This window comes from Homarus americanus, unplaced genomic scaffold (assembly GCF_018991925.1).
Source record: "Homarus americanus isolate GMGI-L3 unplaced genomic scaffold, GMGI_Hamer_2.0 scaffold30858, whole genome shotgun sequence".
Lineage (NCBI taxonomy): Eukaryota > Metazoa > Arthropoda > Malacostraca > Decapoda > Nephropidae > Homarus > Homarus americanus.
The window spans coordinates 19,414-31,422 of NW_024737697.1; the positions used below are offsets into that span (position 1 = coordinate 19,414).

A 12,009-nucleotide genomic window follows, 5' to 3' on the forward strand; every position below is an offset into this window, starting at 1 on the left:
CACTCCACACCTCCCACCTCTCCACACCTCCACCCCTCCAGATACAGCACCTGCCAAGGTGACTCACATCTTGTATTCATCACTGTAGTGGGTAATTACAGTATTCACAGCCACACGGAGTAGTCCCTCACCTAATGGTTGGTTATCATGATAAGAGGAGGATTAGTACCCTTACACCTGCCTTTATAACCCCCTTCCCTGCCCCCCTACCTGCCCTGCCCTCTACCCCCCTTACCTGACCATACCCTAACCCTACCCATCCCTCTCTTCTTGCCCTCACGCCTACATCAACATGAGTGTGTGTGTGTGTGTGTTTAAAAGAAACAAATTATCATTATACAAAATGTACTTAACCATCATTAATAAACTCAGTTACATTTCTACAAATACAAAACATTACCCGCCTATAAACTGCTCAACCAGACCCTCTCGTGTACTAAACTCCACAGCACATGTGCACTAAACTCCAAGGTAATGTACTACACCTCACAACACAGGTATTCAAGTTTACAAACATTACTTAACTAAGAGGCCATCACCACCTGTTGGCACCCTGTCACATATTGGTGCCCTGTCACCTGTTGGTACCTTGTCACCTGGTACCTTGTCACCTGTTGGTACCTTGTCACCTGTTACCTTTGTCACCTGTTGGCACCCCTGTCACATGGCACCCTGTCACCTGTTGGCACCCCTGTCACCTGTTGGTACCTTGTCACCTGTTGGTACCTTGTCACCTGTTAGCACCCTGTACATATTGGCACCTTGTCACCTGTTGGTACCTTGTCGCCTGTGGCACCTTGTCACCTGCTGCACTTTGTACCTGTTGGTACCTTGTCACCTGTTGGTACCCTGTCACCTGTTGGCACCCTGTCACCTGTTGGCACCCTGTCACCTGTTGGTACCTTGTCACCTGTTGGCACCTGTCACCTGTTGGCACCTTGTCACCTGTTGGCACCTTGTCACCTGTTGGCACTTTGTCATGATGGCACCTTGTCACTTGATGGCACCCTGTCACCTGTTGGCACCCTGTCACCTGTTGGCACCTTGTCACCTGTTGGCACCTTGTCACCTGTTGGCACCTTGTCACCTGTTGGCACCCTGTCACCTGTTGGCACCTTGTCACCTGTTGGCACCTGCCTCTGTTGGCACCTTGTCACCTGTTGGCACCTTTGTCACCTGTTGGCTGCCTTCACCTGTTGGCACCTTGATCACCTGTTGGCGCATCCTCTTTTGTCACCCTGTTGGCACCTTGTCACCTGTTGGCACTTTGTCATGTTGGCACCTTGTCACCTGTTGGCACCCTGTCACCTGTTGGCACCTTGTCACCTGTAGCACCTTGTCACCTGTTGGCACCTCTGTCACCTGTTGGCAACCTGTCACCTGTTGGCACCTTGTCACCTGTTGGCACCTTGTCACCTGTTGGCACCTTGTCCTTGTTGCTGTCACCTGTTGGCACCTTGTCACCTGTTGGCACCCTTGTCACCCTGTTAGCACCTTGTCATCACCTGTTGGTACCTGTCGCCTGTTGGCACCTTGTCACCTGCTGGCACTTTGTCACCTGTTGGTACCTTGTCACCTGTTGGTACCCTGTCACCTGTTAGCACCCTGTCACCTGTTGGCACCTTGTCACCTGTTGGTACCTTGTCCTGTTGGCACCCCTGTCACCTGTTGGCACCTTGTCACCTGTTGGCACCTTGTCACCTGTTGGCACTTTGTCATGATGGCACCTTGTCACCTGTTGGCACCCGTCACCTGTTGGCACCTTGTCACCTGTTGGCACCTTGTCACCTGTTGGCACCTTGTCACCTGTTGGCACCCTGTCACCTGTTGGCACCTTGTCACCTGTTGGCACCTTGTCCCCTGTTGGCACCTTGTCACCTGTTGGCACCTTGTCACCTGTTGGCACCTTGTCACCTGTTGGCACCTTGTCACCCTATTGGCACCTTGTCACCTGTTGGCACCCTTGTCACCTGTTGGCACCTTGTCACCTGTTGGCACCTTGTCACCTGTTGGCACCTTGTCACCTGTTGGCACCCTGTCACCTGTTAACCTTGTCACCTATTAACACTTGTCACCTGTTGGCACCTTGTCACCTGTTGGTACCTTGTCACCTGTTGGCACTTTGTCACCCCTGTTGGTACCTTGTCACTGTTGGCACCTTGTCACCTGTTGGCACCTGTCACCTGTTAGCACCTGTCACCTGTTGGCACCTTGTCACCTGTTGGCACCTTGTCACCTGTTGGCACTGTCACCTGTTGGCACCTTGTCACCTATTATGGCACCTTGTCACCTGTTGGCACCTTGTCCTCTTGACCTTGTCACCTGTTGGCACCTTGTCCTGTTGGTACCTTGTCACCTGTTAGCCTTGTCACCTGTTGGCACTTTGTCACCTGTTGGCACCCTGTCACCCTGTTACCTTGTCCTGTTAACCATCCTGTTAGCACTTGTCCCTGTTGGCACCTTGTCACCTGTTGGCACCCCTGTCACCTGTTAGCACCTTGTCACCCTATTGGACCTGTCACCTGTTGGCTGTGTCACCTGTTGGCCTGTCACCATGGCACCTTGTCACCTGTTGGCACCTGTCACCTGTTAACCTTGTCACCTAATGGCACCTTGTCACCTGTTGGCACCCTGTCACCTGTTGGCACCTGTCACCTGTTGGCACCCTGTCACCTGTTGGCACCTTGTCACCTGTTGGCACCTTGTCACCTGTTGGCACCTGTCCTGTTGGCTTGTCACCTATGGCACCTTGTCCCTGTGGCACCTTGTCACCTGTGGCACCTTGTCACCTATTGGCACCTTGTCACCTGTTGGCACCTTGTCACCTGTTGGCACCTTGTCACCTGTTAGCACCTTGTCACCTGTGGCACCCTGTCACCTGTTGGCACCTTGTCACCCTGTTGGCACCTTGTCACCTGTTGTTGGCACCCTGTGGCACCTTGTCACCTGTTGGCACCCTGTCACCTGTTGGCACGCCTGTTGGCACCTTGTCACCTATTGGCACCTTGTCACCTGTTGGCACCTTGTCACCTGTTGGCACACCTTGTCACCTGTTGGCACCTTGTCCTATTAGCCTTGCACCTGTTGGCATGTCACCTGACCTTGTCACCTAGGCACCTTGTCACCTGGTCACCCTGTCACCTGTTGGCACCTTGTCACCTGTTGGCACCTTGTCACCCTGTTGGCTTGTCACCTGTTGAGCACCTTGTCACCCTGTTGGCACTGTCACCTTTGGCTTGTCACCTGTTGGCACCTTGTGCCCTATTGGCACCTTGTCACCTGTTGGCACCTTGTCACTATTGGCACCTACCTATTGGTACCCTGTCCTGTCACCCTGTCACCTGTTGGCACCTTCACCTGTTGGCACCCTGTCATATTGGCACCCTGTCTGTGGTACCTTGTCACCTGTTGTTTTTACATATTGGCACCTATCACATTGTAAAAAACAGACAGACAGACAGACAGACAGAACACAGACAGACAGACAGACAGACAGATAATAAAACCAAACGGTCAGGTATAACACTTACGGCCATTTCCTCAGAGCGGTAGGAGGTGAAGGTGGTCTCATCCTGCAGAAGGACGCAGAAGAAGGGCTCCCAGGTGGCCAGAGGAACCTTGTCTGTCCGTATTGAGTTACTGGGACGGTGACACAGCCGTACCTCGCGGTCTGTGGGGGAGGGAGAGAAGGTCGACTTATTATTGGTTGTAATGATAAAAATAATAATGTAATTTTTTGGCTTTTAATTTGACTGTGATTTTGTGTGTTACTGTGTGTTACTGTGAGGGTGTGTTACTGTGTGTTAGTATTGGTGTTACTGCGTGTGTGTGTGTGTGTTAATGTGTGTTACTGTGTGTTGCTATTGGTGTTACTGTGTGTGTGTTCTGTAGGTGTTACTGTGCATTAATGTAGGTGTTACTATGTGTTACTTCTGAGTGTTATGAATATCTGATAAACACAAGGAACATTATATTAACCTAAACATCAACATTTAACAACATCAATTACAAAAACATCTCACGATACAAGGTCGTGGTAACTTCCCAACATCAACAGGTAACATTATCATCATTAAAGGTTTCACAGGTAAATACAGGTAATGAGGAGGGAGTGTGTTTATGGTAAGCCCCCCCCCTCTCTCTCTCTCTCTCTCACCTGAAGATTAACCACCTTGACACTATCTTAACCTAACATACTGAGAAATTAACAACACTAACAACCCTTACCATCCCCCAACAACCTATACCTACCTCATTAAGCCCTAACTAACCACCGATGCATGACCTCCATTTGGAATAACCAATTAGCCTTCATCGTCACTAAGCAATTAAGTACATATGAGTAAGAAGATGACGAGGGGGCAGAGGTCACGACTTTGGAAATGAAGTGTTGTCAAGCTAGAAGTGTTGTGTCAGAAGCTGGGGGTGTTGTCAAGTTGGGGGTGTTATCAGGATGGGGAGGGGGTGTTTAGTGGTGGGAGGGTGTTTGGTGGTGGGAGGGTGTTTGGTGGTGGGAGGTGTGGATGGTGGTGGGAGGTGTTTGGTGGTGGGAGGGGTGTTTGTTGGTGGGAGGGTGTTTGGTGGTGGGAGTGGTAATGGGGAGAGAGGTGTGGATTAGAGGGAGAGAGGAGGGAGGTGTGGTAGCAGGGGACCTACAGTGTTATCACCACAGGTGCATGACCTGGTCACAGCAGCTATGTGGCCACCAATACTTTTCTCCCCTCTTCCTCCTCTCTTCCTCTTCTTCCCCTTCTTCCTCCTCCTCTTTCTCCATTCCCTTCCCCCTTCTCGTTCCTCCTTCCTTCTCCTCCTCCCCCTCTTCTTCCCTACCGTTAACAACAACAACTCCTCGGGTCTTCACTATATTCTCAACGTATAAATAAAACAACAACAAACAAACAAAGAGAAAACAAATACACCCCTCTAAGTCTTCTTTCACAAACAGCGCCTACACGAGCGAGCCATCTACGCCTGACGATCATGAGACGTTTATGGGAATGAGCTACACGAACGTTTGTCTACCCAGGGCGTTATTTTAGGCAATGGGCACCACCTCCCCCTTCATGCCGAGAGTCAATAGTTGGTGAGAAAGTTGTGGCCTTGTTATCATGTGTGTGTGTGTGATGCCAGTCTTCTTCTTCTTCTTCTTCACAACACCACCAATCATCTCAGTACACCCAGTAACCACCCAAGCGGCCAGTCGTATCACAACCCGGCTATAATAACAGCTATCTCACATCACGTCACTTTCCCCTCCGTAAAATATGAACGTAACTAAGCCTACTACCATAAGCGTCGGGAGAAAATGACCATTAACTCTAGTGTATAGTTAGCCATAGTTAGCCATAGTTAGGCATAGTTAGGCTTAGTTAGTTGTGGTAGTAGTAGTAGTAGTAGTAGTAGACGACTTATAATCCTGGTCAGTATCACCCCTTTCCCCCTCTAATCAGTCCTCCACTAATCACCTCATTGGCCCTAATCACCTAATCACCAGGAGAAGATGAGACAAGAGAACCACCGCATCAAGGCTCCTATTGGCTTTCTCCTACCCCCCCTCCCCCCTCTACTCACACTAGGAGACATTAACTACTACTATCTCTACTCAGACTAGGAGACCTGGAGCTAGTTCAGTCTCCAATAGCCTGCCTTAACTACTGAAACACACACACACACACACACACACACACACACACACACACACACACACACACACTACTCCCGTTCTTACAACCTTTCCACCCCCACCAAGGCCAAACAGATGTAATAATTGAAAGTTTTATTACAACCCCCAAAAAATTATGATTGTATTGTTAAAAGTGAAGTTATGTGAAAGTTGTAATTATCGTTAAGAGAATTTTGTGGAGTTGTGTCACTTTTACAAACATTCCCACAAGTTTGGAAATTGAATTATGTGTTTGTTTGTCTGTCTGTCTGTCTGTCTATATCTCTCACAGCAGGAACAAGAGAACGTGTGCGTGCGTGTGTGTGTGTGTGTGTGTGTGTGTGTGTCAGTATTTTCTTTCGGATGTACATTTTTTTTTCGTTATTATTATTATTATTATTATTATTATTATTATTATTGAAGACTCATCAGATTTCCTTTACTTAGGTGTAAACAATGAGTGACGTCAGCACACAATGAAAGCAGCATCACCTGTCGTTCCCTTCAACACCTGTCTCTCTTACCTGCGTGTTCTTCAATTAGTGACACAGGTGGCAGTTTACCTGGTCTGTCTCCTGTCAGTTGGATAATGATTGTGTTATGTGTGTCTATGTATCCACGTCCCTTGTATGTATGTATCCACGCCAACTATATGTACGAATCCACACCACCAATACATATCCACACCATATAGTCACACCACTTCTATCCACACCAGGCTATATGTTTATGTATATGTATGTATATGTGTATGTGTGTGTGTACATATATGTATATGTACTGTCAATGAATATGATGTATTTCTTTGTGTATGAACCTCTGTCCTGCGTGGCAGTGAACAGTGATACCGCCCTCAGTGTCAAGACCTGACTGAATTACTCAGAATAGACAAACTGTACTACAAGCTCTGCCAATAAATTTGTTAAACTTAAAAACACACCAGGCTCCACGTATCACCAAATGGATCACACACACCACCAGCACGTATCCACACCAGGCTCCACGTATCAGCAGATGGATCACACACACCACCAGCACGTATCCACACCAGGCTCCACGTATCAGCAGATGGATCACACACACCACCAGCACGTATCCACACCAGGCTCCACGTATCAGCAGATGGATCACACACATCATCTGGTGGATCTGTGGTGGATCGCTCACGTCATCATTCTCCCACCCACACCAGACAGTTAGGTTAGGTTAGGTTAGGTTTACTTTCACTACAATTGTTAAAGAAATATTAAAGTCTGGGCAGCCTGTAGTCTTCTTCCTGATAACCTAACCTAAACCTAACCTAAACCTAACCTAAATCTAACCTAACCCTAACCTTTACCTACCATCTTAACGAATTGTATGCAGGTGTACTACATAATTTATTAGCGTTGCTCAGGTGTACACGTGTGCTAATTTGCATGTGGACAGGTGTGATGGGATGGTTACTCAGGCAAGGGTAATGCTAATTAATTGGGTTTACCTTTACACTACAGGTAACATGATGAGTTTATGTGGTGAGGTGATATGTGTATACCTGAGGATATTATTACATACATACATACATACATACATACATAGGCCCCATTCTGTTCTCTCTAACATACACACAAACACACGTTCACGCACACAAACAACTTTCGTCTCTCTCTCTTACACACACACACACACACACACACACACACACACACACACACACACACACACACACGACATCCTTGACGCCGCCATTAATGACAAGGACACATTACACCACGATGACAACAATGACAGGCTCGTAGATTTACATTTTTTACAGGAAGGGCGGACTGTGTTTACAAATTTACCGCTGATCAATGTTTATCATATATTTAGTTATATTTTTTTATAATGTGACAAGAATGTTATTAATGAATCTCTCTCTCTCTCTCTCTCTCTCTCAACAGATAAGCAGAAGCGTGAGAGAAAGTTCACCCTCTCACTCACTACCACACTTCACCACACTCCACCACACTTCACCACAGCTCCACCACACTTCACCACACCAATTTGGATCACTGAACCAGAACTGTGTCGACCATTACTTAAATACACTTACAAACACACTTAACACAAACTCCATTAAAAGTAGTGAAGATAAAGTCAATCCTGAGTGTTACTTAATAAACTTTTAAAGTGAATAAGTAGAGGATATTAGTCATTGGTTTAAGTAAATGGTATTATAAGTGAATGTTACTTTATCTGTGTTAGTAGTAAGGGAGGAGGTGGAGTAGGAGTGAGGGAGGGAGGGAGGTAGAGAGGAGGGAGGTAATAAGGAGTGAGGAAGGGAGGTAGAGAGGAGGGAGGTAATAAGGAGTGAGGGAGGGAGGTAGAGAGGAGGGAGGTAATAAGGAGTGAGGGAGGGAAAGAAGAGGGAAGGAGGGGGGGTGAAGTAGGAAGGAAGAGGAGAGAGAGAGAAAGGGAAATAGTAAGAGGAGAGAGAATAAAGGGTGAGAGGGAGAGGAGGAAGAAATAGAAGGAGAGGAGAGGAAGGGAGGGGGAGAGAGAGAAGGAGAGGAGAGGAAGGGAGGGGAAGAGAGAGAAGGAGAGGGAAGGAAGGAGGAAAAGAAATAGAACAGTAGAAAGTTGTTAATTGTTTCTGAATAACATGAGTCTCTTGAACACACACACACACACACACACACACACACACACACACACTATAGTTGACTGTGGTGGTAGTATTTGGTGGTGATACTCAAAGGTGGTGGTGATAGTGGTAGGTGGTACGTAGTGGTGGTAATAGTGGTAGGTGGTAGTGGTGGTAGGTAGGGGTAATAGTGGTAGGTGGTGATAGTAGTGGTAGGTGGTGGTGGTGGTATGTGTCAGGGGTGAGGGAGGACGTTGGGAGTGAAGGAGGGAGGGAGGATGAGGGAGAGAGGGTGATGGGGGGGGGTGAAGGAATGGTAGGCAGGAGGTGGGCGTGTCAGGTGATGGCAGCAACAGCAGGTGCAACACACACACACACACACACACACCACCCTCTACCATCACCAGCACTAGCAATCACCACCGCCAGCACGAGCAATCAACACCATCTGGCATTCCTCTCCATTCAACAATAACTCTTTCACGGATGCCTCTGCCACACTTTACGTTCGCCTGCCTTCTGCCAGCACTGCCGTCGTCGCCAGCTGAGTCATAACCTCGCACCTGCTTCTAGACAATAAGTGAATTCTCTTCTGTGTGAGTGTAAGTGTGAGCGTGTGTGTGTGTGTGTGTGTGTGTGTGTGTGAGTGTGTGTGTGTGTGTGTGTGTGCCAAATTTTACAGGTTTATTTTGAGAGAGAAGAAAGAAACGAAAGAAAGACAACACAATATTTCGAAGAAGAAGAAGAAAAAGAAGAAGAATAAGAAGAAGACTAAGAAGAATAAGAAGAAGAAGAACAAGAACAAGAAGAAGAAGAACAAGAACAACAACAAGAACAACAACAACAAGAAAATTAGGAGGAAGAGGAAGAGGGGGAGGGAGAGGAAGATGAAGAACAAGAAAAAGAGGAGGAGAATCATGATGAATAGGATGATAATGAAGAAGAGGAAGAGGAAAAAAAGAGTAAGAAAAACACGAAGAAGAGGAGGAGGAGGAAGAGGAGACCCCCAGAACAACAGGAGGAAATGGGCGTGTCCAGGAAACAGCCTCACCTGTCCAATCCCCCCAACACACACACCTGTCCACAATACCTGATGTACACAACACACAATACAAACACCTGACATATACACGCATATATCACCATAACAAATACACACTATACACAATATGCTAAATATACCGACAATATAACACGGAGAAGTCACGCGATATAATACGGGTCATGATATAGAAGGAGATGTTATATACGGGGGATATAACCGTGTGGTATATTGGTTAGGTTGGGTTAGGTTAGGTTGGGTTAGGTTAGGTTAGGTTGGGTTAGGTTAGGTTGGGTTTGGTTAGGTTAGGTTGGGTTAGGTTAGGTTGGGTTGGGTTGGGTTAGGTTAGGTTGTGAGTCTGTCTGGGTCTGTGCATACTGACTATGATGATTTTTATTTAGTGAAAGAGGAGGTAGAGGAGGGGGGGAGAAGGGAGGAAGAGGAAGAAGGGAAGAAGAGGGAGGAAGAGAGGTAGGAAGAAGAGAATGAGGAAGTATAAGTGAATGGTGTCAGTACATATCTCACTGCCACCCACGACCATACCTCACAAAGCTTACATACACATGTACACTTCCTGCCACATACACGTGTACACATACCTCCACATACACGTGTACACAAATATTCTGGTCCTGGGTGTATACATGTAAGTAGAATGCACCTCCATGTACACCTGGGCATCACACCTGGCCCGGAGTTACTGAGGTGCCAGGTTAGGTTAAGTTAGATGCCAGGTATGTGCGTGACGGGATTGTCCAGGGTTGGCAGTGGTCTCTCTCTCTCTCTCTCTCTCTCTCTCTCTCTCTCTCTCTCTCTCTCTCTCTCTCTCTCTCTCTCTCTCTCGGTTCACCAAAAATTCTCTTACTTTACCTCGCCAATTCCCTCACTTCATCTCACTCCAACCCTCACCCTGCCTCACTCACTCTCTTTGCACGATAACCTCCTCCTCCTCCTCCTGCTGCTTCTCTTCCTCTCCTTCCTATCCTCCTTCTCCTCTTCTTCTCTTTCTCCTTCCTCCTCCTCCTCATATATCATCAGAATTTCAGATTTCAGCTCCGACAGAAGAGGAACCACTTGAACAGGTGACCCAAGCGTGACTAATGACGAAGATGTGATGATGAATACCTGAAGAAGGACGACACACACACACACACACACACACACACACACACACACACACCATTGCCCTGACCCCCTTCCATACCCCCGCTGACCTGAATGACCTAACATACAGACAAACAAACTCAATGTCAACAAATTGCCCTCCTGACGCCGGAAGCCTTGATCTGTATAACACACAGTCAGAGGCACAAATAATGACCATGTTTTAACGGTAGTTCTTATTCACTGCAATACAGGAGTTTGTTTCACGAGGGTTTGGGAACAGTTACGGGTGGGTGGGTGGGTGGGTGGGTGATGAGTAGTGATGTGCTCTATTCTCCCCACTCCTTCCCACCTTTTATTCCTTCACGTAAATCCCTCCTCCCCCCCTTCATAAAGTCACCTTCCCTCCACTTTACGTCTCACCTCACACCTTTCTCAGCTCTGGCTCTCAAAATCCCTAAATCCCCACAAATGGCTCGACCCCTGACCCTCCCTCTTTTAAGCCCTAGATACCGACGGACTCCCCTAAATCCCGACGGACTCTGTAAATCCCGACGGGCTCACACCAAATCTCTTTCCTTCCTTTTATCTTTCTTTCCTTCCTTCCTTCCTTCCTCGTCTCGCTATCTACCTGTACATAGGAGGGCTTCTCACCTGTTCACAGCGCCATATTCTGCTATTCATTCTCAGATTTCGTCTCTCAGGCCGTCACAGGTGGTGCGTCACAGCAGGTTGTCAACTCCAAACAATTCGTAGTGAAGAATTTTACCGTCACTTACCACGTCACCGTTACATTTCACCGTCACACACGTTACCACCACACTATTAATATATATAGTCACCGTTACACCTCACCAATGTCACCACACCGTCACACACGCCACCAACGTCACCACACCGTCACACACGCCACCAACGTCACCACACCGTCACATACCAGACCATTACACACACACACACACATCACCATCACTACACCGTCACACACCACGCCGTTACATATCACCATTATTTCATCATCACACCGTCACCACCGTCACTAGCACGGCGGCGAGAGAAGGGGAGAAACAATTACAGAGCCGTAGTGGCGACAGGAGTCAATAAAGGAGGTAATTAACAGCCTACCTGTATTACCTGTGTTGTCACTTTCACTACACACACACTCCCCACCCCACCTTAACCTCACCCACCCCACCCCACCCACCCAACCAACCCACTCACCTACACTAATGTTAAAAAGATAACCCACCCGGAAGTAAAGAAACAAGACGAGAGGTTCGGTGCTTCAGAAGACGCCTCGAACCGCCGCTTCACATAAGACGGTCGCGTGATGTGGGTCTTTTTTTTTCACACTGAGGGAGTAAATAGCGAACACCCTTGGTCAAGATCCTCATAGTTGGCACGCTGTTAAAGTGTGTCGCTAGTAAGTGTGTCGCTAGTGAGTGTGTCGCTAGTGAGTATAATGTTTAGTGCTATTTGGGTGAGTTGTTTTATCGTGAGCAAAAAACCGCAAGAGTTGGGATATATTACTGGGGGGAAGGAAACTCGAAGAGGGAATATAGTTTAGTAAGCAAGAACCGCTAGATTGAGTATAGT

General features: G+C 47.6%; 1 protein-coding gene across 1 annotated transcript in view; it reads right to left on the reverse strand.

Moving 5' to 3' along the window:
• Nucleotides 1-977: 977 nt before the first annotated feature.
• The window catches only part of LOC121873511, an 82,800-nt gene continuing 71,768 nt past the window's right edge, over nt 978-12,009 (reverse strand). Inside the window, exons 2-8 of the mRNA XM_042377096.1 lie at nt 3,531-3,670; nt 3,321-3,405; nt 2,929-3,030; nt 2,656-2,772; nt 1,666-1,914; nt 1,363-1,464; nt 978-1,087 (exon numbers count right to left, since the gene is read on the reverse strand). Of these exons, the coding sequence (XP_042233030.1) occupies nt 978-1,087; nt 1,363-1,464; nt 1,666-1,914; nt 2,656-2,772; nt 2,929-3,030; nt 3,321-3,405; nt 3,531-3,670 (905 nt within the window). The remainder of the gene's footprint in view (nt 1,088-1,362; nt 1,465-1,665; nt 1,915-2,655; nt 2,773-2,928; nt 3,031-3,320; nt 3,406-3,530; nt 3,671-12,009) is intronic.